The sequence below is a fragment of the Watersipora subatra genome, chromosome 9 (genome assembly GCF_963576615.1).
Source record: "Watersipora subatra chromosome 9, tzWatSuba1.1, whole genome shotgun sequence".
NCBI lineage: Eukaryota > Metazoa > Bryozoa > Gymnolaemata > Cheilostomatida > Watersiporidae > Watersipora > Watersipora subatra.
Window position 1 is genome coordinate 46,192,681 of NC_088716.1, and position 27,711 is coordinate 46,220,391.

The 27,711-nt window shown below is 35.0% G+C and overlaps 3 protein-coding genes across 4 annotated transcripts; all 3 read right to left on the bottom strand.

Moving 5' to 3' along the window:
- Nucleotides 1-852: 852 nt before the first annotated feature.
- LOC137404106 (SOSS complex subunit C-like) lies at nucleotides 853-2,058 on the bottom strand. The gene is made up of 2 exons (XM_068090260.1): nucleotides 1,872-2,058; nucleotides 853-1,221 (listed from the first exon to the last, which is right to left on the bottom strand). Exons 1-2 carry the CDS (start codon nucleotides 1,966-1,968, stop codon nucleotides 1,016-1,018), a joined length of 303 nt encoding a protein of 100 aa, XP_067946361.1. The 5' UTR covers nucleotides 1,969-2,058; the 3' UTR covers nucleotides 853-1,015.
- A 305-nt stretch (nucleotides 2,059-2,363) lies between these two features.
- LOC137404299 (26S proteasome regulatory subunit 7) lies at nucleotides 2,364-12,991 on the bottom strand. The gene is made up of 10 exons (XM_068090489.1): nucleotides 12,854-12,991; nucleotides 12,544-12,581; nucleotides 12,255-12,411; nucleotides 9,798-9,954; nucleotides 6,988-7,156; nucleotides 6,724-6,888; nucleotides 5,521-5,608; nucleotides 4,374-4,576; nucleotides 3,030-3,126; nucleotides 2,364-2,593 (listed from the first exon to the last, which is right to left on the bottom strand). The coding sequence occupies exons 1-10, from the start codon at nucleotides 12,924-12,926 to the stop codon at nucleotides 2,436-2,438; spliced, it is 1,305 nt and encodes a 434-aa protein (XP_067946590.1). The 5' UTR covers nucleotides 12,927-12,991; the 3' UTR covers nucleotides 2,364-2,435.
- Nucleotides 12,992-13,236: 245 nt separating this feature from the next.
- On the bottom strand, nucleotides 13,237-26,948 carry LOC137403727 (OTU domain-containing protein 3-like). Of its 2 annotated transcripts, none has more exons than XM_068089745.1 (8): nucleotides 26,910-26,948; nucleotides 26,214-26,420; nucleotides 25,769-25,920; nucleotides 20,510-20,757; nucleotides 19,660-19,722; nucleotides 19,496-19,556; nucleotides 14,262-14,524; nucleotides 13,237-13,646 (listed from the first exon to the last, which is right to left on the bottom strand). In XM_068089745.1, the coding sequence occupies exons 2-8, from the start codon at nucleotides 26,411-26,413 to the stop codon at nucleotides 13,494-13,496; spliced, it is 1,140 nt and encodes a 379-aa protein (XP_067945846.1). In that variant the 5' UTR covers nucleotides 26,414-26,420; nucleotides 26,910-26,948; the 3' UTR covers nucleotides 13,237-13,493. The 2 variants fall into 2 exon arrangements, with proteins under 2 accessions (XP_067945846.1, XP_067945845.1); XM_068089744.1 differs by lacking the exon at nucleotides 26,910-26,948 and adding an exon at nucleotides 26,639-26,775.
- Nucleotides 26,949-27,711: the final 763 nt, after the last annotated feature.

A 27,711-nucleotide genomic window follows, 5' to 3' on the forward strand; every position in this document is an offset into this window, starting at 1 on the left:
TATTTGATATACTTGTCATAAAAAATATCAGTGGCATTGATTGACTTTTTTTAACGCTGTTCATTCAGTAGTGGAAGGTCTTGTGACTTTTATGGAAGTAAAGGTTATGATCGCAGCATATGGTATGTTATTGCTAGAAATCCGTAGTATTACCCTTTGTGTTACTTTTACAGGAGAGCGGTATGGAACATCTGTCTCGATATGTATCACCCATCAACCCAGCTGTCTATCCACAACTCGCCATGATGTTGTTGGCTATTGGAGTGTTTTTCATGGCATGGTTCTTTGTGTATCCTTTTCAACAGGAATCATTTAAAATACTAAACTTTTCATTGTGCCCTATTTTTAATTCACTATTTTTGTTTCCTTAATAATGCTCTCAGATATGAGGTTACTTCTACAAAGTTTACACGGGACCTTACAAAGGAATTGCTAGTATCACTAGTTGCCTCATTATTCATGGGCTTTGGAGTTATGTTTCTATTGTTATGGGTTGGAATTTATGTCTGACGATTTAACTTCCGTAAGTTTACATTTTCTTATCTTTATACCCTGCCATTTGGAATTTAGTGCATAGCACCTACTAATCTACATGTATGTGTGTAGGAACTCAAAACCTTTGACCGAATTGTACTTCCGTAAGTTGAGCTCTCAGTGTAGACTACATAAATTATACCATGCTTATTTTATAAGCATTTTTGCATAAATTAACTACATTGTGTAATGTTTTGAATTTTAAGAGCTAGTAATCAAAACTTAAGACATGCATGTAATCCCATATATACTGTTGTATATTTGTAGTGACAAGTGATGAATGCTACCCCAAGGGAAGCAAAGCACTAGCTCCGCCACTAGTTTGCATATATTTATATTTCCTCTTGTTTGATGTACATATGAGCATGTTTAGTCAAAAAACTTCAATAAACTAATATGCCAACATTCATGCCAAATTTAGTAGCTATTTTTGTCTCAATACAAAAAACCTTGACCAATGCACAAGCTGCAAGTTCTTTAGTTAAGGTGGTGTCTTCTTTTCTGGTTCTATCCGTGGAAGCACTGCTAGAATAGGGTTACCAAATTGAGAGTCTGTGCTAATGTAAAAACCAAATGACCCAACCGAAGCCTCATGAAGCGCTTGTCTATTGTGATTATGCCTGCTTGAACCACCCATTGTCACAGAGTCCAACGTGACTGGCCGTTGTTGTGTCTGTACAGGAGCACCTTAACAACAACACTAATTCTGTCAATGTATTTCAATATGTCAATGTTTAATGTAAGGTAGAGTAGAAAGTAGCACAAAATGCAATTGCAGACAAACAAAACACAAAATTTTATATATGTACATATTTTGAAAGTGTCCTAACACTAATAATCTCGTACAACCTTTGAGCAAGTGTTTGCGCAGCAAAATTTGTCTTAATTATGCACAATCCAAACTCGTGTATTTCCTTAATTGTGATAATCACCAAAACCAAATGATGGCTAGCCTGTCAATGAGTACCTACATAACGTATAAGCTTAAATTAGGTTTCGTGCAATATCATGCACGAAACCTATCCAAAAATCCATTCGTGAGGTAGTGGCACAAAATTCAAGCTCTATTAGATATTTGCGGAACCTACAACTCCAAAATACAAGTGTTAATACGTGTCATAGTGCTGCACACTCGGGCTACTAGAAATGTTTTTTGAAAAAGGTCAAGCATCGCAACTAAGTTTTTTGCGCAGTTATTTTATCCGTAGACTATTACGAAATGTGATTTTGCCATATCACAAAGCTAAAATAAACCAACTACTAATGTAGTTGCAAAAATGCTGACAGAACGATAAAATATCAGATACGAAGTAACATCTCTAAATACTAAGACTGACCTTGCGCTTTCATTTTAAGCTGTCGTTTTTGGTCATCAAGCTCTTTTAAAATGCGTTTGTTTTCTTCCGCTTGTCCTGGTATTGGATTATGGGTCATTTTCGTGTGCAATATAATAGTAATAGCGTGCTGCTAAATAGAACCTGTCACGCACAAGGAGAATTAATAAATTTACCTAGCGTTCATATTATATTTATCCTTGACATAGTCGCACCGTAATGCAGTCTAATGAGGGTAATGCCAAGAGGCCGCATTTACGATTACGGCACGCTAATAAGTTGGGAACAAATAACTCCTACCAAACTAGCAAAATGCTAATGATTGCGAAGGGTTGTAGGAAGTTGTACGGTGCGATGTATTTCCTGTGCGATGTAATTGAACAAAGCTCAGCCATAATTGGCATTATTAGTTCGAGCTAGAAAACAAATGAAATATGTAAACCTAAGGTACTTCATGCTGCCATTTATATTAAAGTCTTGTGAATATACTGCGTAATGAGAGGTGGATAACATAATTTATTTTCTTGATGTTATAGGACATAAAGCATTTACAAATTTGCAAGCATATTAATTGTAGGTCATGTATTTCGGCGTAGAACTAAACTTTGCATATGCCTTTATTACTTTGTTGACTGCTTCCAAGAAATCTTTTTCTGTCGCCATTTTCCTTCTAGCTCTGATGGCATACATTCCGGCCTCTGTGCAAACGCTTCTAATCTCAGCACCTGACAATTAGTACACAATCAAACTCCGTTTTAGAAAAAATTACATGGTTAATCTGTGCATAAACGGAATAATTTTAGTGATAATCTAAAATACAACTGGCAATCTCTTGAATACTCGAGTCGATGATGTTACGCTGAAAACATATGAAAGAATTACCTATTACTATTTTGCTTTGTACATTGACGAATGTAAAGGCCAGCACTCATACATAGGTTAATCTCAACCAGGAAACGAACAAGTGATAGCTAAATAAATAGGGCCAACAAGGCCAGTAAAGCAGTTGGCAAAATAAATTTGTGTCCATGGCAACAAGGATCGGCCCTTCACAAACTGGATGGAAGGTTATACATCAGACCTCCCCACTTATTAACATGTGATAATAATATATTAACACATTAAAATCAGTACGTGGGTAACTAGTTTATCAAAACCTACCTGTACTGTTGGGACAGAGACGAGCGAGCAATTCATATCTTATGTCTTTCTCAACACTCATTGACCTTGCGTGAATCGTAAAAATGTGCTTTCGACCCTGTCAAAGACATTACCAAAGGTAAGCAAGCCTTCAGTACTTCAGTTAAATCCAGTGTGTACCAGTTTAGGACACTATGCATGTACAGCTTACATTATGGCTTCCACAGTAGGATAAATCTCTATCAATTGATCTGAATTAAAGCTCATAACTGTACGACTACAAAAAATTTAAAGATGACCCCAAACCTAAAACATTGGAAAAAATGCTCATTAATTCATCCACAAGCTGTTACAGTATTTTGAAGCACAATTGAATGAAAAACTCGGAAGCAATAAAAACAAGAATAGATTTACCATACTTTTCACAGTGGACTGAAGCCACTAACGTAGGTTATGCAAGCATTTAAATATTTTCATAATTAAAACAACAGAACTCAGAAAAGTACATGTATGTGGTTTCTCATTCAGTCTGTGAAAAGGTGTACTGATACTATTTTGTTTTTAGAGTGAACTTTTTAAGATTTCAGCTGTGAACAATAACTTGTTCAAAACTGGAATTTAAATAGTTAGTTCAAATAAACATAGCGACTCTGAATTACGTGCAACATCCTTAAAACTTGCTCTCACGGCTCTTATTAGTAAGTTTAGCAAAACCTACACTAACTTACTCAAATTAGCCAATGGCAACTACATTACCTGACACTGTTTATAAGCTGTTTGTTAATACCCATGCAATGCCGGGAATTCACCTAGTAACATATAATTGTTGGTTGGTATTTTACTGAATTAATTCATAATTTTAAATAGGGCAATGCTGTTTAAACTAGTTTTGCAATAGACCATATAAAGTTGCTTTGAATCCAGTGAGGAGTTCTTGTACGGAAAAGTGTGCGGTACTTGTGCCCTGCTTGAAGTTTTAATTTTAAATAAAATAACTGATTCGTTTGTACGTATGCAAGTGAATTGTGTTGATTTCTTGCTCATGAATATGCTGGAAGGCTTAAAGCAGCTTGTGAAACACTATCTTGACAGCTATTAACAAGTGCCTCAGCAAGTGAATCAAATAATGGCCACCAAGGTAAATTTGTCAGATGAGAGGCCTGGGGTGCATTTATTTATAGCACCCCAGCAGATATGAATGAGATATTGATGCTATGGTATGAGTGTGCATACTAAAAAGGAACTCTGAAGAATATCAGTTGATGTATAAAAAGTTATTAACAAATAGGCCACATTCAAAACATTTGCGAGAGACAATGTATCTACCAATAAGAGTAAACAAAAGCAAAACCTATTAAGGCTTACCTCAAGGTCGGGCAAACCAAACTCAACCTTTCGGTCAAGTCTGCCAGGACGTACGAGGGCTGGATCTAATGTATCAGGTCTGTTGGTAGCCATAAGAACCTTAATGTTTCCCCTTGGGTCAAACCCATCTAGTTGGTTGATCAACTCCAACATGGTTCTCTGTACTTCATTATCTCCTCCTGCTCCATCATCAAACCGAGCCCCTAGCAACAAGTCCCACTCAATGTCAAAGAATCCCCGGAAGCATGAAGCAATGATGGTGGTATGCTATCTGCAGGTTTTAAATAGTCTGACTCAGCGGTGAGATTATGATTGCAGGGGCAGTATCAAGATTAAGGAATTCTCACTGCTCATCTACTGTACGGTTGTGCAGACTAAGTCCTGAGTTATTTTAGTAAACCAGGTTTACTAAAATAAACTCATGGGCCCTCATTTCAAAACTACTTCTGTAGCATTATGCTAATATAATACATGCAGTCAATTATATTCATCACACTTGCTAATTCATTATAGAGGAGCATTTGCAGATTTGTTACACACACACATGAAAAATTATTTATGAAAAATAACTGATTTTTATAAATTTATGAAAAAAAGATTTTTTCCAGATAAGTCTAGGATTTAAATCATAATTTAAATCCATGATATGAATCATTTGATTTTTGCATGTCAACCCTGACAGACTTATAAGTAGGAGGTTAAAATGTTCAACCAACCAAATTTAAGAACAGTGAACGGATATGTTTAACAACAGATATGTCAGCTAGAATACCAAAAAACATAGGCACTCTTTCCAGCTTTGATAGCATGAAATTTGGATGTAGTTTTGATTGGATTTGTGATGAACTAGTCATATAGTGACACAAGATACTATGTATAATTAGCCGCAGCTATCTAAACAGCCATAGACAACTCCGATATACCACCTTGGTATAGCTTTTATGATCACTCATGATAGTACGAAATGAAATCAGATAATTGAACCTTGACCTTTTTAAAGAAACACCTAAGATCAATAAGTTAACAAACGACTCACTTTGTTAATCCACAAGAAATACGAATGAAAACAACTAGCTGATGAGTGCCACCGGGCCATCTATAAAAAGCGTTTCAACACGCTGCATGGTGCTAGCTAAGTATGACTCACCTCCTACGGCATCAATTTCGTCAAAGAAAATAATGCATGCTTTCTTAGTTCTAGCCATTTCAAATAGCTCCCTCACCATTCGAGCGCCCTGTATAACAAATCAAGGAATGTGAAACATACTAATTGTTTGGAAATAAAATGGTGCACCAGATCTGCTAATTATTTTAATCTACTTCCTATAACGTAAATTTCACATAACGTAAAAAATTTTTTTAAAAGTAGTTTTTGCTTCATACTACATACACAATTTCATATAACGTAAAATGTCAAGTCAGGGCAAGTTCTCAAATTCGATTTGAACAGCGAGAATCTTGTAGTTAGCCTCAAAAATAGCACTTTCTCTCTTGCCACACCTGAGAGAAAACGACGCATGTTTCTATTTTATTGACAAGAACACTGGCAATCGGCTAGCCGTGAAATATTGTTAGATGTGTCGATAAAGCACAGAGAATCAGTAGCTGCGCAATTATTCAAAAATAAATAAAAGACAATCGTTTGATGCAAGTATTAAAGTGTCGGTTTACCAATCTGAATGTCACGAGTTGGAGTATCATCGAAAGCTATTGGTTATCATAACCTTGAAGATGAATGGAGAGACGGACATATAGAAACCACTCTTATTATAGTAAAAAATATTTTTGTTTCATTATATCATAATATATAAAATATTTGTTATTATTTTTCCATTGCAAGAGACTTTGCTGTCTAAAAAAAGGAACAAATAGTTGTGAATTGACATTGGAGGTGTGCGCTGCCCCTTAGCTTATTGTAAAATTACTGCCATCATGGACCATAAACCGAGTGAGAGTGATAAGAAAAGGAGAAAAGCTGGCGATACAAGCCAATAATACTACAGTTACAGTACAGTTAATAAATTAAAAAGTAGAGTCTAGATCTTTCCTATTTGAAGGGCCAAAGGGTTGAATTTGGAACGGGTTAAGCAATTTATATGTATTTTACTGTTCGTATAACGTTTAATCCCTATGATGTACATGTTTCTGGAATGGATCTACAGTAATGAAATACAAAAAAATAAATTCCAATCATCTAAACAAATATTTTATCTTCAAGTTCATCAGGAGATCGCTAATGGGAGTGTCTGAAATAATAAAAAACAACAGAAACAATTACTCTGTAGAAAACTACAGTCCTACATAAATGAGCACAAGTAAAATGACAAATTTGACCTGATAAAGCACACACCTCTCCGACGTATTTTTGCACCAGTTCTGAACCGATGACTCTGATAAAGCAGGCATCAGTTCTGTTAGCCACAGCCCTTGCGCATAGAGTCTTGCCTGTGCCCGGTGGGCCATATAGTAGCACACCCTTGGGTGGGTCAATTCCTAATGTGACAAACTTCTCGGGCTAAAAACAAGAACTTTCTCAATATAGGAAAGACAAACATTCTACCACTGCTACCAAAGTACAAAATAAAGTCTTAAACTGTTATTCAAGTGTTCTTACATTAAGTAGAGGCATTTCAACTACTTCCTTCAACTTTTCTATTTGCTCTTTGCATCCACCGACATCGCTGTATGTAACATCTGGCTTCTCCTCAACTTGCATCATTGTCACAGTTGGGTCTATCTTAGGAGGTAGGGGAATGTGTATCTGATATTTGTTTCTGTCAACACTGTGGCACAAGATAGGATCAGAGTGTCAGTACATATCATAAATATGGTGTATGGAAATGTTCTCGAAATCAATTGCACAAAGGTAAATCTATTGAATTCAATTTTCTCAAAATTCGATTTCCCGAAAACTAACAGGTAAATTTCTCTAACACTATCAGAATCATGCCATATGTTATATTTTATTTTTTTACTTAGTTTTACAAAATTATTTTTAAAAACTTTGAATTTAGTGTTCTTATTACAAGTATACTTTTTCCGAGTTGTCTCAACAGATCAAGTAAGATGGAAACAACGTATGCTGAGATTGAAAAGGGAAGAAAGAAATTACATTAAAATGGCTATTTATATATCAAAGAAAAAGGAGTAAATGACAATATCTATTGGAAATGTGAACTGTGCACGAAGTTTAGATCACTATCGGTGATATAAAAAAAGGAAGTGGAGACCACAATGACGCAGGAAATGGTGCTCAAGTTGAAACTGCCAGAGTCCAAGAAAAAGAGAGAGAGGCTGCCATGAAGAAAAAGAGAGAGAGAGGCTGCCATGAACAATCGGTATACACCTCATTATATAGTGTTTTGTGCTTCAATGGGAGTGAGTAGGACTGCCGTGATGAAGCTCCCATCAATATCAAACATGAAAAGGAACATTCGGAATATACCAGCTGAGAGAAATGATGCACCCGCTTTACCCGATTGCCGAGAAGATTGTATCATATCAGAAGAGCTTACAAAACTCACAGAGAAGAACAGTTTCTCATGTATGACTTAGGTTCCACAACTGATTGTATATTGATCTCGGCACAGAAACTTCGATTTATTAGCACGTTCGGAGAATTGATTCGCTGATGGTACATTCAAGATGATACCTTCTATTTTTTATCAGTTATGTACAATCTATGGCGTGAATTCAGAAAGTATCATACCTCTCATTTATACACTGTTACCAAACAAGACTCAAGATAATTACAGAAAATTCCTGCAGATCGTTAAAGAAAAAATCCCGACGTTTGAGCCAGCCACAATAATGATAGGTTTTGAATTGGCCATGGTCAGAGCTATAGAGTATGAACTTCCAAAGACCAAATGTCGTGGTTGCTTCTTTCATTTTTGTAAATCCAAATATCGAAAGATTCAAGGAGCTACAGATTGAACAATATTTGAGAAGTGTTGGTATTCCTGCAAGCAGTAAGAAGTGTTGTTACTGAGCAAAGAGGCTACAAACTACTGTAATAAATTACGACAACGGGAGGCCTATCGAAAAATATCTATGAACAGTACCATACAACATCTCCTTTTTGATTAATTAAATTTTAATCTTTATTTTAAATTTTTAATATTTTTATGCATACAATAAAATTATAACTATGTATTTGTTTTCATTCATTCGTCTATCTTCTATGTATGTATTGTAAACCTCTAAGCCTCAAGCAGGATTACAAGATGATCAGAGTTGGCTACTAACTAACTCTAATCATTTCGTGATCTCGCTTGACATCGTCGCGCTGAAGAGATGATAAAGGATGTAAAGCGCTTCATAAAGGATTGCTTTTGGGACTTTAACTTGTGACATTCAATTTAGTAAACCAACACTATTACCTGCACTAACAAATCGACATTATTACCTGCACTAACAAACTGACACTATTACCTGCACTAACAAACCGACCCTATTACCTGCACTAACAAGCCGACACTATTACCTGCACTAACAAACCGACACTATTACCTGCACTAAACCGACACTATTACCTGCACTAATAAACCGACACTATTACCTGCACTAACAAACCGACACTATTACCTGAACTAACAAACCGACACTATTACCTGCACTAACAAATCGACACTATTACCTGCACTAACAAACCGACACTATTACCTGCACTAACAAACCGACACTATTACCTGCACTAACAAACCGACACTATTACCTGCACTAACAAACCGACACTATTACCTGCACTAACAAACTGACACTATTACCTGCACTAACAAACTGACACTATTACCTGCAATAACAAACTGACACTATTACCTGCATTAACAAACTGACACTATTACCTGCACTAACAAACTGACACTATTACCTGCACTAACAAACCGACACTATTACCTGCACTAACAAAGAAATATAGGATTCGAAAAATGATAACTCGAGAAAGTATTTTTCGAGCAATTGATTTCGAGAATTTGACATTCGAGAAATTGCATTCAAGATATTTACCTAAAATCCATAAATACATGACTGCACTTATGATAGCCTTTAGACCGTTATAACTTTCACAAATCTATCAAAAGGTGTTAGCATAATTTAGGCTACCTCGACAATGTCATGAAACATTATAAGCCAAACCTATTAAAGTAGTTTCTTTCTAAGAAAACTGTGCATAACAGCACATAATAATCCATAATGATTTTTATGTTTTCAAACGTGGAAATGCGTTTGCTTAATACCACAAACCAAATCTATCACAAGCAGCCAAAGAACAGCATTTAAAAAGTTGATGTGAGAAGATTAGTCCCCAACTACAACATGGCAGACATTACTAAAGAGCTTCTAACATTTAATATTTCCTGTAGACCATCAACTTGTTAGTAAATTGAGAAATCAGATGTAATGAAAAAGTGTTATACTCACCCAACCCGCATGCCTTCCTCAATATCAGTAGGAGCCACTTGATCACTCAAGTCAACCACAAATTTGGCAAATTGCTTGACATTTATTATATACTTGGCATCATCTGAGTCGGCATTGATAATTTTTGTACATCGTGCTACCTGCAGAGGTTGTTCACCTGAATGTAGACAATTAATTGATGAAAGCTCTATCTGTTACAAAATATTTAACCATATTTAAATCAACAGCTTATTTAAAGGTTTATTTGCAAAAAATTCACATTACAGTTATTTGGTATCAAAAGGTTCACCATGTCTTAATCTGCTATGTTGTAAGTGCAAAATATGTAGAAATGTGATTACAAGCTCTTAAAAGCTAAAAAACGAACAGTTAATTGCAGCAATCACGAAAATGCCGTAGTTTGGAATATCCGTTTTTGTTATAAAAAATTAAAATACAAATTTGCAAAAGATTAGAGTAATATCGGTCGATATCAAATTAGTTCAAACGCTACATTGTTAGAATAAGTGCATCACATATCTTTATCACCACATCTTCCTTCAGACCTACATTTGCGTTTGTATATCTATAAGTAATGGTAACAATAGAAATCTCATTTTATTGAACACTAGCTGTACTACCTGGAGTTCCTCGGGTAATAAAAAAGTTTTTGGACAGAAAATTGATTTGTATTTAACATATAACAACATTTGCCATTCTAACTTTCAAACTCCATATCATGAGAAAAAAGTTTTGTACTGGACAACTAAATAAAACAACTGTAAAGGTTTTCAAACAGCTGTAAATTTAAAATTTCATAACTTCAAGAAGTGTTTCATTGAAATAAATTAGAAGGAAAAATAAAAATGTAAAAGTTTTAAAATGTAAAATCATTAGCAAGCAATGGCTAAATATAGTCTATTTTGCTAGGATTACAATCCAAAATTATTTGGTATGCAATTATATGATTTCAGTTTGTTTCAGTGGTGGCATGGAAAAATTGGCATGTAAGCTAATATCGTAGGCTATAGACATACATAGAGTGGTATAGAATCCCATAGTCATTATTTAATGCAATCACCTCCTGGTAAAAATCATCATCATCATTAAAAATAATACCAAAATACTATGTTAACCTTAGTAACTATAGGTACTTACAATGACTTTAGTGCATTTTTTAGTCATGATCTGCGGGTCCAAAAAATATAACATTAGATTGTACTACGTGGAGAGACTTTACCTTCGAGAAAGACATGTAACATAAACGCTGAATCTAACTTAAATGACTTTAGTTTACTAAACACATACTTGAAGGAAGTTTTAGTATGTATTTTAGTAAACTTTAAACTTTTAGCAGAAATTTTATCATCGCGAAACATTTTTATTATAACGGATACCGGATATACTGTATAACAGATACGAATAACTCGCCATGGCGAGTTCATCGATGTATATATTTTAATAACATATATGATCAGTACACAAATCACCAAATTCTAAGTTTGAGATTAATTATTGTCGATAGCATGGGATGGAATAAATTAGCCCTAACAAAAAACACGAAGAAGCATCGTGTTGCATAAACGTAGGTCCCAAAATATTTCTTAACAGAGGCATCGTAACGTGTGGGCGTAATGCTAAAATAATTAGCATGCGCATGGGGTATGCAGTATATGAAAACGTCTTTGATCAATATGCCATTCTAGCCCAATGGTAGAGTGTCCGGATAAGAAACTTGTCGATATATTCGTCGGGAGTTCAAATCTATCAGAACGTGGAATTTTAATATCAAGATTTTAATATCTATAACCAGAATGACCGACAGATCCACAGACGGACTTTGAGAAATATATATAGCTTACTTTATCAATTTCAACTTTTACATACAATTTAGTGTTTTGTTTAATCTTTTATCATAGGTTTTAGTATTGTGAATAAATTATTTAAATACACGCAGTGTATTTTCACTGGCTAATTGTTACATGTGATGGTTTTAACATATGACGAAAATCTCATAATGAACTAGCTATGTATAGAGAGATTTGACTGCACTTGGATTGAATGTTGCAGCTTTCAGGCAATGAGAACTGCTAATTAGTCTATCTTACTGGGTTTTAGTCGGTAGTGGAAGTGTTGGTGCACTGCTATTTTGAGCTATGTACATTAGGGACCAAAGTAGGTCTAATGGAACCATTACGAACCAAGTGGGCCTAATGAAAGGGTGACAGCAAAATAAATAATGATTCAACACCATAGAGATTATTATCATAATGAGTAATTACAACTATACAGTCAATGTAAAGAAAAGTTCAGCTGCTTCAATATTCCAACTACAAAAATAATTTACACATGTAAAACGTTTACCTATAATATCAAGCAAGAAATTGGAGGTTGTAATAATTACAGTGTATCAATTACACATACTACAATCAAAATGAGAAAGGTTTATTTTTAGAAGCATGGCTTATAAATACATACTTTGTAGGACCTGTTTATCGGCCGCTAAATCCCACAAAGCAGGAGCAGCAAGACCAGTATCAGACTCCTTGATTCCACTAAGTTCATTAACACGCTTTAAACATTCTTGAATGTCTGTCTCCAGTGTTTTGATAGAGTTTGTGTACTGTCCAGCGCCCTATCAAATTTGTTCATTAATCTAAGATTACCTTTGTTGGCAACCTCAATTATGCAATAGTGAACATTATCTGCAAAAGTTGGATCAGCGTAGTTAAAAAATGCAGTGAGGATTTCAGCAACTAATACTTACGTATGTCTTCAGTATTTCAATGTCTCCTTCATCCAAAGCTAAAATATAACATAATTTAATGACACAGTAGTCAGGAAGAGCAAATATGCCAAAAAAAAGTCTTTACCAATCCTAGATTTTCATATAGCAACAAATATTTTCTCTACAAAAACTAGAATGTGCTGCTATCCATGACAGAATTGGCTAAAGATAATACGAAATCTCTCTGTTGTGAAACGTTTAATAGCAATTCAAACGTACAGGCCATACACATTTGCCGTACATGACTATTATTTAAAATAATTGAAAAATGACAAACAGACAACATTACCTTGAATAGGCTTATCTTCTTTGTCATCATCCCTAGTAGCGCGCTGGTCTTTTCCTAAATAATCTTTTCCCATTATAAACCAAGGCAAAATTATTGAATGACTCTGTATTTTAAGGGCGCAGACATTGCAGATCTCACAAACTCTCGCCAAACCACAAAGACTATTGCAACGGGCATTCGAATGTGTACCGTTGTGAAATTCTTTGAGGAAATCTGGCAATGTGAATAAATGTAGGAGTCGTCTTCTCATTCTATGTAGGATCAGAGCAGCTAAGGGACTCCTACCAAGCTAGAGGCATAACTCCAAGCACATTACACCGCACGCGTGAAGGGTATAAGTATCCCATAAGTATGGCCAAGTATAAAGTAAAAATCATTAATACTGAAATGTTTGTGAGCAAAATTTATTGCTGAACAATCATTATAACATTATTATGAACAGCCTCATTACAAGAGCTAATAATAGAAAATTGAGATGTAAAATGCACAAATTTGCAGCACGTGATAAGGTGAAAAAACTTATTTGATCTCGGAAGACGGATTGGTATATTTGTTCAATAAGTAAATACATCATAAGTTTTTCTACTCATAATCATTCCAATAAATAAAGATATCCCAAACTGATTGGACTGTTCGATTACTACACAGATAAGAGAGTAACTTTAGAAACAACTTCAAAAACTTCAGATGGAGGAGCACTATGGTCAGGCTTCTCATGATCTGCCTTGTGTCTCTCTTCCGCTCGTTTCTTCTTCTCCTTTTTCCTTTCCGCCTTACTTAACTTTTTGGTCGACTGAAACAAACGAGTAACAGATATGAAAGAAAACTAATGCATGTTTGAGGAAAAGACAAGGTTACACCAATTCGTAAAAGTTCCTCACATTACGGAGACAAAAATTATAACAATCCTTTGTGACATAAGGAACCATTGGCAGCTGCAAGTCTTAAAATTGCTATGCTTAACACCTAGTAATGTAGACTTCCAAACACACCGCTAATGACTAGTGCTAAACTCTTCAGAAACCTTTATCAACTACGTTTCAGCTTGTTTATGATTTACAGTGTAGAGACTAAAACTGAGACGACATAATCAGGAGCCCTGCCAAACTACCTTTCCGTCTCAAAGTAGAAAGTCAAAGATTAAATATTGTTGACGAGTATAAGCCTACTACCCAGGCTTGGCGAATAAAGTGGTGACAACATTGAAAAGCTGATTACTGCATTATAGTTACATCAAGATAATGTGTTTGCTAGTGACTTTGTTTTTCGATAAGCTTAAATACAGGTTGCAGACGACTAAGTTTTAATGAGCAAAGCAAAATGATGCCAATATATGTATTGTTGGTATCACACACGCATTATGTATTGTTGGTATAGTACACGGACTATTTCATTGGCGACAGTAAACCTGTTTGGGTTTGCTGGGTGCCGGTTTAACTTTCTCCCCTTGACCTTTGCTGCCAGCTCCATTACTACCCGAGTCACCATTGTCACAATTAATAATATCCGAGCTGCTACGAGTAGAGTTGGAATCACATGTGCAGACACCGGAGTCTATCGTAGTAGAGCTGTCGACCCTATTGCTCAGCTCCGAGTGATAGGCACAACTGTTGATGCTACCACAGCTACTCGAGTCAGTCTTTTGCGCCAACGAGAGAGAATTGATATAATCTGTAATAAAAAAAGCAAATCATTTTGAAAATGTCGTCAGACAATGGATGACGTGTGTACAAGTACGTGTAAGGGGAAGTGAGTAAATACAAAAGGGAACGAAGAAAGCTCAGAGCTATGAATGCTTTAAAAGAACAAAAATCTGCGACTCGTTGATAATCACAAGCTTAACGTCAACAAAAGATTCGCCATAAGCATCTACAGACGAAGATAACAATGGTAATAAAGATAATAACCCCCAAACAAAGACAAAGTAATAATCATATTGCAGTGACAGCACTTAGTAATAGTGCTTGTATTGCATGAACTATAGATACGCTATCACAAAGCCGGAGAGTTATTTTAGACATTACTAAAACTTTATAGTGACGGCAACTCAAAAGATTTTACCAATAAACGAAAATCCAGCAATTACAGTACTGATGATGTTTTAATTGACAATGTCATACATGCTTGGTCCTGATGTTCACCTCGCCTTTCAATTAAGGTTTCACAGATTTTTGTTAGATATCAGAAGTCAATGTAGTTTCGATTAGCTCGACATAACAACTTAAAATTCTTGCTTGCTGTTTAGTTATTATACATGTAGTTCCCTTATAATGTCAGTTTTATTTTAGTATTCCTATCAGATATGTAGGCCTACTGCTCATATGCACCATTTTGAAGGTTTCTCCCTACCCTAGGACACTTATATTTCGCTAGTATTTAGTTTCGTGAGTAGCACACAGAATAAAATTTCGCTGCAACTTAATTTCGCGGCTCTGATGAGTGCGAAAATATAGTGATGTGAAAATAAATGCAATGGAAAAAACAGATTACATTCCTCAGGTCCAGTTTGCTAATAAGAAAAAAATTCAATTTGGGACTAGTTCGTATTTGTAAACCACAGGTTGAAATGTGTGGGTGAGATCGGCAATTCAATTTGATCACTTGCTGCCATTTGTTTTTTAGACTATCAATGACGTCTAGGTTCTTCCCGTTGTGACTTTCACACTTGAATCCCAAGAAAAAAAAATAGATAGGTAGCAACCAACTTCACAACCAAAACTGTATAACCCTTACACTGCCATAAACGCATTTATGCGTTTTCTAGGGGCCACTGCCATAAACGCATTTTTGGACTTTCTCAGCAATTGTCTGGTAACCTGATTTTATTATTTGTTGACCACATAACCCACGGTCTTTAAGTGTTTTATGAAATTGACTGTGTTGTCCAAAGATTTCTCTATAAAATCAGCCTAAAACAACGAAGCAATTTTAAACTTTTGTTTGAGAATTGCTAATCTAAAAACGAACATTTTTCTGTGAGTTCATTAACTACCCCGCGCGAGTCATAAAACAGGTAATTAGTTGTTGATGACATAATAGCCAATTTAGATTTTCGTGATTATACAGATAATTAAAGTAGAACTTGAAAAAATACTGTATACATATCATGAAGCAATATCGGCAATTTCAGTAAAATGGCTGGCACTAGGCCGGTAGCTAATTTGTACATGGTTGGCAGTGGAAGAGATAATGTGGTTAGACCTGATGAGGGTTGATATCGTTTTTGGTTGGTAATAAAATTCATCACTACAATAATTATTCTGCAATTTTATGACTTCACCTACCAGACTTTCATCCTCATCAGTTAGAAATTCGGTGACTAAACTGATATAATCTTAATTTGCTTTGCCATGCTGCTCAGTCGGTGTATTAGCTATAATGAGTTTACCAGAAATTTCCCATTGATCCCAACCACAGACGAAAATTGCCTGCATTTCTAATATGACGATTTTATTGTGGATATCAATGAACAAAGCTATTTAACTTCGCCGTTTTCGCTCGTTCGTTATGATAGTTTAGTTTCGCTCATTAAATTTTCGCGAGAGGATGACACCGCGAAAACGCGAAAGTTAGATGCCGCGAATACATAAGTGTCCTAGGGTAAACCTTTTCATGTATGTTAAGGTATTTCATTTTTCTTGTAATGAATCAAGCACCACTGTTTACCCAAACCTACTGTTCCATTTCTGATGATTAGCTACATGTACAAGGAGACTCATAAAGTAACATACATTATACGTCAAATATGCATATTTTATAATCCAAATAAACGCTATGCAAACTTTACAGAGATAATGAAACAACATCTTGGCTACACTGTCTCCACAACTATTCGTAACTCGGCACTCAAGACAAACATGCACTTCTATAGCCATTGTTAAGGACCGGCAATAACACCAACTAACCATAGCATATATATATTTTACTGCATCGACAAATTCCAATGAATCTTTTTTAAATAGATATGAAATACAGAAATTAAATATTCTAATATATACCTGCTGTATTCTATGTTTATTTTCCATTTATTATATGAACCATTGAGTCATTTGTACAATTATAGTTGAACGAAAAATTACATCTTAGCCCATTTTGCTACCAGTATGTAAATATTCTTTGCAAGTCTGCAGTGTGTCAAGCTGTGAGTGGCAGATTTGGCCGTTAACAGCCATTAGCTGAATACCAAATCCTATTTTGCATTCAGCTTACTTCCTCGACTCAACTGGTTTCAGACAGGCATTGTTGGCTATGCTTCCTCGGTGATTTTCCTAGTGTTTTTTCTGAGCATCCTAATTCAAGATAGCGTAGCTAATCTAAGACAGTTTGGATACAATGAATTTTATTAGTAGCAAGTTAATTCCGTCTCCTAAATTTATTTAACATGTTTTGAGTATACCCAAACCAGGTCATTTTAATTTGCTGAAAAGAACAGCATGGAGGAAGTCAGTAAATCTCTCAAGGATAATTGTAGACCAGAACGGATAGTTTGGCATAAATCGTGTAGGTACTAAGGATTATCACAATCCAACAGAAGAGACCATCTTTGTTTGTAGATGATTATAAAATTGACCCACTCAAAAAATAGATTGACACAACTTTAGTTTTATTGGTTAAATTTTGTTTACGGGGTCCGATTTTACAATGTAATAACATCCCACTGTTCTCAAGTGTTTCATTCCACCAAGATAGACATCAAAAAATTTGGTATATTTATGGAGAATCCATGTGAAATCATCTACCAATGACTGAATCCTTGTATATGATGAAAGTCTTTAAGTATCAAATATCGGCTCACTTAGTTCCTGAATCAGCATTTTTGACGTTGGATGCTTTCATGCTATGTTACCATTTCACAGCACTTGTACATGTAAAAGACGAATTCCTTTGGTCAGTCCATTTCTTGTTATTGATCTATACTTAATGCAGTCTTTCATAACAGGTAATTACCAATAATCGATAATCTTCACTGTATGAAATGTGTAAGCGTGAGATGCGTCATGATGTTATGGACGTTTGAACACTGACAAAAACAGGCAATAGAAACGACACAAACAAATCAAAAGCCTCTTAAGATTTCGGTAAAAACCAGACACACAAACGCATATACATATATGTATATGCGTTTGTGTGTCTGCATACATATATATATATATAGATACTATGCAGTACAGAAACGAGAAGCAAGAGCCCTTCATGAGTTAACATTATTATTGTATTATCAATTATAGCATTTGTATAATTTGGAACTCCCAAATACATAAACTTGCTTCGTAGTACGCCAACTAAACATTGAGAATTTACATCTCTTGTATAGCTACTTTTTACACCACTACTGCCGAGTAAAGTAGTCTATGTAATATTACCAATTATCTAATGATTGTAACGACGCTGATGTAACTGCTAGAATAAATCATGAATGAATTCACAGCCAACCAGCTTTTTTCATTTATACCCATGATTCAGCTTTAATTAAAGGTGAATCCTATAGATATAATTCTGCGTATAGTAGTATAATCACTCCTTGGTGCACAATATTATAAAAAAAGTTCGGAATAAAAAAGTATAGTGTATGTCAGTGAATGATTCACACCGTGTATTTCTATCACTCCCTCTATTACCAAACATACCCATTGTTAAGCCTACAGTTCTGTTTAAATGTCTCTAAGATGAAGTAACAATAAAGATCCTTTTTATTTAATACTCATAATTAGAAACGTTTTTACATATAATTTAGGTTTTTACATTTCGTTTTGATGTAGCACAATGTTACTTGATATCTTTATCATGGGTTTACACCTGTAACAAATTAAACAAAACCTATGTATTTTTATAAGACTATTCGCTTCAGCATATGACAGCTTTAATATACGAAGCGATATCGAAGGAGATCAACATTGTATGTCAAGGTTTGAGTGTAATCTAGAACAGTTTCACGCTGTTTAAAAGGTACTTTGCAAAGCACGCTGCACGAAATCTTTGTTTTATTTGTATAGAAACTTTTTAAACTTGTAATCTAAAATCTGTAGACAACTATAATTGTTAAACAGTGGCCAAAATTCACATTACATGACTCATTAAAGCAGAAGGATTTTTGTGTAAGTTTTATGTGATTGTTATGAAAACTATACACACCATTTTTTACATTTACTTAAACCAAAAGAACTTATATTCAATTAAGCTGATGAAGCTTGGATAAAGCCACCATTTTGGACATTCAAAAACCTTTTTATTTGCAATTAAATTCAACTAACAATTAACGCTGCAAGACAGTAATGAAACTATCAACAGATACTTACAGACAATATTTTAGAATTTAAGGAGTGGAACGAATGGGATTTTTAACAAATGGCGCTAGCTATGGTATAAGCTTTTGGACACAGAAATTTCATTTACGCCTCATAACACTTCATCAAAAGATGAGGAACTAGTATTTCTAAAGACAGTAAAGACAAATTTATCAGCAAAAATGAAGCAGATTTTCCGAAAACTGGTGCTAGCGAGTTTAGTGAAGTCTTACAGCCTGTGTGGCCGAGAACATAAATCGAGACCAGCGTTTATCTGCAGCAATTCACAAATGTAGATGACTTCAAGTTGAGGAATGCTTCTAAGCTATCAAGATAAAATATATAGTATGATACATACCAATAGCTGCATCCAAGTCCCCTTCGCACTCCTCTAAGCTCTGCTCTATCAGCTGATTATCCTGCGATAGATAAAGATAAAGCAATCTAAATATGGACTCCGCGCCCAACGAACACACCTTTGTATAACGATCACAGCTTATATTACTCTATCTGACGACTCACCTCACAGCCAGTGCTACGAGAAATAATTTCCATCTGGTACGACTGGGATTCCGTATCGTTTGTCTACAACAATCGACTATGTAGTAAAGAGAAGCAACTCGAAGCTATTCACATGAAACAAGAAGAAAACCCATGAAAGGAGTTATTATCTACAAATAAACGTATAATCATACAAACACAGCAATTTAATCTCAAACTTATAATGTCAAGTTAAAAGAGTATGTACAGCAAGACACGAGGCTACTGTACTAGTAAATTGAGTAATCTAATAGCATTCTTTCTAAATGAACAATTGACCAAACAAGGTTGAAATTTAGACCTGCACTTATAAAGACTTCTCATACATCTCTTGCTTATAGTGAAAAAAGAGACTGAGATATCGAAATAAATGGTATAATAAGGTACGACTTTAGCTAGTTTAAGCAATAAAACATGTGATAGATGATTGAATAGACAACCAGACTATACGTGAGTCTAATATCGATGAGTGCAACAAACAACTCATCTCAACTGTAAAGGATCTGTTAAGTTGATAATCCATAGTCTTAGAAAAGTAGTTGAAATTGCTTTAGCCAATCAAATTATTTCATTTATTTTTAAACAATCGCACTTTTTGTAGATGCTTAGCAGATCCTTCTCTAAAAAATTGCAAACGTTAAAAACTTTCCGAGACTTACAATGATAACTTAGCAATTAGAAATACCATTAACATTATTATTATCAACGTTATAATTATTATCAATATCATTAGTAATGAATGTCATGTATGGCACTTGTAAAAACCTTAATATTAATAATTAATATTAATAACATTAATGAGTAATTATGTATGGCACTCGTAATAACCAACCTGCGTGCGAGAGAACTTTATGCGGGCAGGTGTGGAAGACCTGTCACCTAGCCTTCTGATGCTAGAGTAGTGCTCTCCATGATGGTAAGTGAGATGCAGCTCTGCTACTCCCTCGTTGTTGTCACATCCATCAATACTAAATGACGCTGAGTCTAGCTGGTGTACCACAATAGTAACTCGGTGGAGACGCGCAAAAGCAACTAGCGAGTCATTACCGGCAAACGTCCCCGGCTTCCTTAGATTCGAAACTGCAAGGAAAGTAAACAAAAATATTAGCCAGTCAAATGTGTACTGTATGTACATATACCGAGGCAAACAGCACTTATTGTATCGAATCTGATATGACTAGCAGAATTGTCGACTAACTGTAATTTCATACAGTTGGTGAAAAACCTTTATTTGAATGCCACCTTTATTTGAATGCCACCTTTATTTGAATGCCGGATTTATTTGAATGCCACCTCAATTTGAATGCCACCTTTATTTGAACGCCACCTCTAATAAAACGCCACTATAGAAGGGTTGAAAAACACAACGTCACCCTATAATTAAATGCCACCTCTATTTGCCCACCACTTGGACATACGATGAGCATACTCTTCAGGAACACCGAACAACGTGATAACAGCCATTCTTATGGCGTATTTTAACCTTGAAGCGTTAAAAATGTCTTTAAACATTGTAATGTAAGACCATTTTCTAAAAAATGTAATGTCCATTTTCTAACACCAAAGCTTAGTGGTTTTTTCATTAAAACTTTGAAAGCGACACCATCAAAATAATTAATAACAGTGCCACGCTAATGATTTATAATCAAAGTAGTTCTTTAATTAATTTTGGGATTTGGGTTATAAGAACAGTAATACATGTAAATTGCCTAATCCGTTCCAAGATCTTTCTAAACTCTCACTTTTGGCGATATAACAAGAAAAAATTTGACCATCTCATTTAAATTGGAGGCTGTTCTAGAACTAAGTATTATTGGTTTGCAGCGACAAATTTTTTTTAACGATCAATCCCATTGGTTTTATAGACTATAATTTTAAAAGTTGATGAGAACTGCACCTTTTCGACATCCATTTACAACAGTTTTCTTATTTTTTTTAAACAGAAAAATCTGTTCGGCAAAATAAAATTAATAACAAATATTTTTACGTGCGCAACAAGGCAAAACAACAAAATATTTTTACTATAAAAAGGTGTTCCATCTGGTCGTCGTCTATCTGTATCCAGGAGTGAAGGTTAGGATAAAAGATAACTTTCGACGATACTTTAACTCATGACATTCGGATTGGTAGACCGACGTTATCTAGAATTTACGTTATAAGAGGTATACATTATAGGAGCATCCACTGTACATTAAAAAATTTTTACAGCTGTTTGATTTACATATTTGAAATCCGTACAAAATGAAGATTAATTTAATATATAATTTATGACTATTGACTGAATTCACAATGAGTAACAATGTTGTAATTTGACAGTTTTAATTAAAAAATAACTGTAGTTTGCATGATCATTCAAAAACCTAATTTCACAGCTGTTTGGTTTACATATTTAAAATCAGGACAAAATGAGTATTAATTTAATATATAATTTGTCTATTGACTAAATTCACAATGAGTAACAATATTGTAAATGATAATTTTAGTTTTCCAACAAAAAGGGTCCAGTAGGGTATATTTCGCACACCACTGTACCTTTGAGCGGTCCACTCATTAAGGTAATTTTTAATACACTATACAAATGGAACATCAACCCAAATTTAAATGAAACAGGAAGATACAAGAGTTGCTCCTTTCTAACTGTAAAACTCAGTCTCATATTTCTTAATTCTCAAATTTTGTTTGTGACACCTTTAAAAAATGGCGGCCTACAACAGAAGAGTGGAAATCTAATGAGTCGCTTGAATTACACTGCGTCGAGAATACGTCTTCTAAAGGATGGTAAACATCATGGCTGAAATACTGGTCAAATATTGTGTTTTGACAAAAATGTTTAAAAAGAGCAGTTTAACTATTACATTTTTTGTTAATCTTTGATGTTGCACCATATGCGAGAATTGGTGGCGGCATCAAAGACATGCAATTTACAAGACGAATACAGGTGACGATATTTCATCCTTCAAAAACCTAAACTTATTAAAAATTAGAATTGCTGACATAATTCCTGGCTACAAAGTCTTGTTAGAAGGTCATAAACTTGCAGTCAGCTACTGCAGATAGCTGCTCTCCGATACCAGCGCTCTAGCACCAACTGTCAGTGTGTGAAATTGAGCCACTAACGGAATCTAATTTCTCCATTCATCATATCTGTCTAATGACGTGTTTATGCCTCACTTATTCCTGGCATTTTTGCCTGACAGATTCTGACGATTTTGGCCAAAACATGAGCATTTGAATGGCTTTTTAAATACATATACATGACCTGAAAAGGAAACTGAATAAGTAAAGTTTGGCAGCTGCTAAATCTTTACTAATGTAAACAGTTTATCTCGCCAATCCGTAAAACATACCTGCATTATGCCAAATTATCCACCTACATATCGACCAACCCAAGCTAAAAATTTGTATTACTGTTTGCTGGTTTGTCTTTGAAGGTACTGGAGTGATAATAATCATCAGTCAACTGGCATGAAAATCTACTGTGTTTCTCAAGCCAGACGCGACTATGAGTACATATCAACAAATGTTTTATTTACTTATTGGAATCACTAGCTGTACTACCCAATGTGCTACACAATTGTGCACATACTTATGTAGCGCTTGCAAAAATACTATTGGTTACTACCAGACATTTCCAGTTTAGGATGGATGAAAGAAAAATTGTAAACAGCTACCCAAGTGTATTTCTGCTAGCGAAATTCTTCAACAATAGACCAAAGAAATTTTTGATTACTACATATGTACATTGGATGTGTGTCTGGTAAACCTGCAAAAATGATAGCGTTTTCCTTGCGCAGCCGGTTTTACTAAACTACAAAATATTAAAGGTTGACTTGCAACAAAATTCACATTACAGTTATTTGCTATCAAAAGATTCACCATGTCTTACTCTGTTGTGTTGTAGGTGCAAAATATGTGGAAAGGTGATTAAAAGCTCTTAAAAGCTCAACAACGAACAGAAAATCGCAGCCACACGAGACCGCCGTAGTTTACATTCTCTTTCCAAAACGGCTCAAATGTGACGTAGTTGTGAGAGGTGGTTTCTGTTTACACTTTCATGCAACCTTATTCGTCGAAATATTTTCACAAATATACTTCGCCCATTCAATAAAACCATGTCTATTGTTCTTACGCGTCTGTTTTATCGCCATCGTAATGCTGTCACTTTTAGCAGTGATATCTTATAACTTACCGTAAAAATTCATTTAATTTTTTAGCCTTACGTCGAAGGAGTACATATCATTGTCTGATAATCGTGACGAGCCTGTTGGTCACTTGTGATAATTGAAAAGTGCTGCAGAAATTATTTGCGAAGTATTGGGTCACATGATCAGATTACGACTTGCCGATTAGACCAAACCGAAACAAAACTGTAAAGTAGCGAGCATCTATATTTGATACGGGGTCTTCGGTAAAACCCGAAGTGTTTGTCATAGACTAGTGCTATGACAAGTTTTATATTGAGCTTTTTATTGGCCTTTCAATTCACGTGAGAACATCACGTGGCAAGACAATAACCAAATTTCATGGCTACGTCATCGAAATAAAGAGATTCAAATCTACGGCGGCTTTTCGTTTTTGAGCTTTTGAGAGCTTGTAATCACATTTCCACATATTTGGCACCTACGACACAACAGAGTAAGACATGGTGAATCTTTTGATACCAAATAACTGTAATGTGAATTTTATTGCAAGTAAACCTTTAAACATTCATTTTGTTTTTCAAACACATTGAATCATGTGCAGAATTTTTGGCTGATTCCAATAACCTTTAAACTGAAGTCATATGACAGAAACTCAGTTTTCAAAACAAACATACCGAGGGTAAGACAGCAAAAAATGGTAGGTATGACTTAATTCCATCGGAGAAGCAATGAAGTCCATAGTGAAATATGCGTAGTTGATATTTGCTATACAAACAGTAATTAGACTAAGCTAATGCATGTAGCTAAATTAGTAATCGTGGGTTATTGATATACGGTATTGCCATAAGAAATTTTTTTAGTAAGAATTGGTTGTTTATTTGGGAGAATTGAATTAAGTTATCGAAATTAGGATAGCTAAACAATTGAGAATTGAATTGCGATGTTTTGGAATGAATTGGAAATTGAATCGATTCTTTCACGACATGTGATGCAAAATTTATTTGAATAATTTTTAAAGCCTTATGAACATCTCTGCTACTAGCGTACTTGAAATTCATGCGTGCGAGAGGGATCATGACGCGTAACGTAACGATTATAAGCTCAATTATAAGTAAAAGCTGGCTTCAGTTGCGCAAATGCATTAGGTAAAGAAACTTCCTGCGCAAAAACTTTTTTATTACCTACGCAATATCGGGTATTCATTTCGTAAATAATGTTATGAGAAATACGGGCTACAAAATTTAAAATAAACAACATCAATTTTCATCTGAAAGAAGCTAGAGCTTGACTACAACTACCATTAGGCCAATGTAGCCATTTTAGGACACTCAGTTCATGACCTCGTGCATGCATATTACATAATGCCCTATATTGTAGAATTATCAATTATATAAATAATATTACTAATTATATGAATGAGCAGGCCAAGCTTATTGATATTCCTCTTTGACAGCCACTTAAAAAATATATCATCATTTTGAGCTCACTTTTCAACCTTATCAGTACACCATGAAGATAAAGTGGCTGAGAGTAGTTCAAGATAATATGATCATGGCGACGACTGACATGCCATAGCTAGTCTCAGGCGACTGTCACGGCTAATGACACTTCTCCTGGTCAAGGAGGGTGCATACCAAGTTGTGTAATTTAGCTACCGTTATGGACAAGATAATCAATGAATACATGCGTGTCAAGTGCACATGGGGACCCACTGCGGAACCTCAACTCATTTGTTTAAAAGCTATCAATTGCTCTCATTATACCAAAACTATCTTTTACAACACTAAAGGAGATGCTGCAGCCCAATGTCCATGTAATCACTTCCAAATATCCAACAATCCAAATGTCAGAAGTCAAAAAGATGCAAAATTGGAAGTGCATACATCCAACGTGGCAGGTAGCCTATATGTTAACAACTACAATGATTATAAGAAGTGCCACAAACTTACTGTATTTATCAAAGCAAGTGTCTGTGTCATCTAAAAATGGAGCAAAATCTTTCTGGTGCTCGATCATGTAATCACAGACCTCTGATCTGTATCGCATATGGTTTAATGAATTTCCATCAAGCTGGTCAGCTAATGCTCGAAACAGGCAGTTCCTGCAACATAACTTAAAAATTGAATTTCTACATACTTATTAAAACATAAAAGTAATCCTATTTTAAACGAATGGTGGAATATGATAAATAGGCTAACTTGATAATAGCCTATTTATCATATTCCACATCTGCTCAAGCAATGAGATTTACAGTATTGGGTTAAGTGTTAAAAGAACAAAGCAAGGAACGTTTAAAATTGTGCAGAACGTGAATAATGAACAATGAGAAATAAAATGTCAATAACTGATATTCAACAGAATATATACATAGACAAAAGTAAACAAACAACGTACCCATCAGCAGGAATATCTCGTAGTTCCAGTCCAAGTTTATTGAGGTGCAGCTTCCAACTAATTAGCTGTTCATCTTCTGACAAATAAGACCCAGCCTTACGCTGAGATGCGTGCGCCTTTCTGGCCGCTTGTTCGGCCCGTCTCTTCTGCGTTTGCTCGTATTTAACAAGGTTGTAACTTTTTTTCTTTCCGGCAGGCATGATAGTGCTAAAATACAAGACTACGGCATATCAGCACATATCTTCTAGCTGATCGTATAAGCGCCTTCGTTATACAAAACAAGGAATGCGTATTATGTAGAGCAAGGAACCAAAGTGTTTCGTACAGCGTTACAAGTCAATACTCGCTGGTATTTAATTAGCTGATTAGCACGCATAACTTTGGCGATTTACCTCTCAAAAATTGTAATCAAACAAAACTATTACCTTTTACTAACTATAACGCATAGCAGCGCAAATCTGTCAAACATTTAAGTACGTTATCGTCAATTCTAGAAACTTAACATTCTAGGACAAAACTACAGAAGTTATTTATGATAGCAAATTTATTTCCTTAAATATTTCGCCTATATCAACAAGCTATAATGTCTCATTGGTGGGTGGTGTAACTATAATAATAAAATGCAATATTTAATGAACCTCTACAATAATTATACTATTCCGTGTTATGATTGGAGCAAACTGGGAATCTACCTACCCTAAACGTATTGCATCAAGCGTGGTGCCCAGTAGTTTTGATGCGTTAAAATCACAGGACATGCGTTTTTTTAACGACAACTAGTCTTAGGCCAAGAGAGGGCGATGGTACCGACCGGCGACCATACCCATTGGAATATGTACATACCTACATACTTACATGAATAATAGGTATTTGGCGAATACACATACTACATGCTGTCGAGTTATGTTGACAGCCCCGTTGTTGCTAAACAATGAGATCTTATTATAATATTTCTGTTTTACAATTCTCGCTGCGTGCACGTCATAAAATCAACGAGGGTTGTTTTGCCATTTTATTTATACTAGGTAAATCAACGGAAACTTCTGCAAAATGAGTTGTAGTCGCGTGTATAAAAGATGCTCTTTGAGCTAATGCATTTATGGAATATAGTTTTGAAATTGATAAGTTGAATCAATTTTTATTCAGCAATTAACTAACTGGCCAGCTGCTCTTAAAACCCGTTAATTGCTTTTCACTTTGCCTACATAGTATGTTCCAATACAGAAGTTTGGTTTATGTATAACAATTAACTGTTGGCAGTAGAGTAACACCTTGAAACGCATAAAAAAGTCCTAGTGTTCTATAATATACTTTTTCGTGCGTCAAGTGCTAAGACATTCAGGTGCAATCTTATTTAAAATTCGAGATACCAGGGTTAACGAAAATTTTTGACAAACCATTCTATCATAATATAATCTTATACAATACACTATATTTTTGGCATACATCAAAAGAAATCTGCGCAGACTCTGCTATACTACTTTTTGTTAGTACCAGT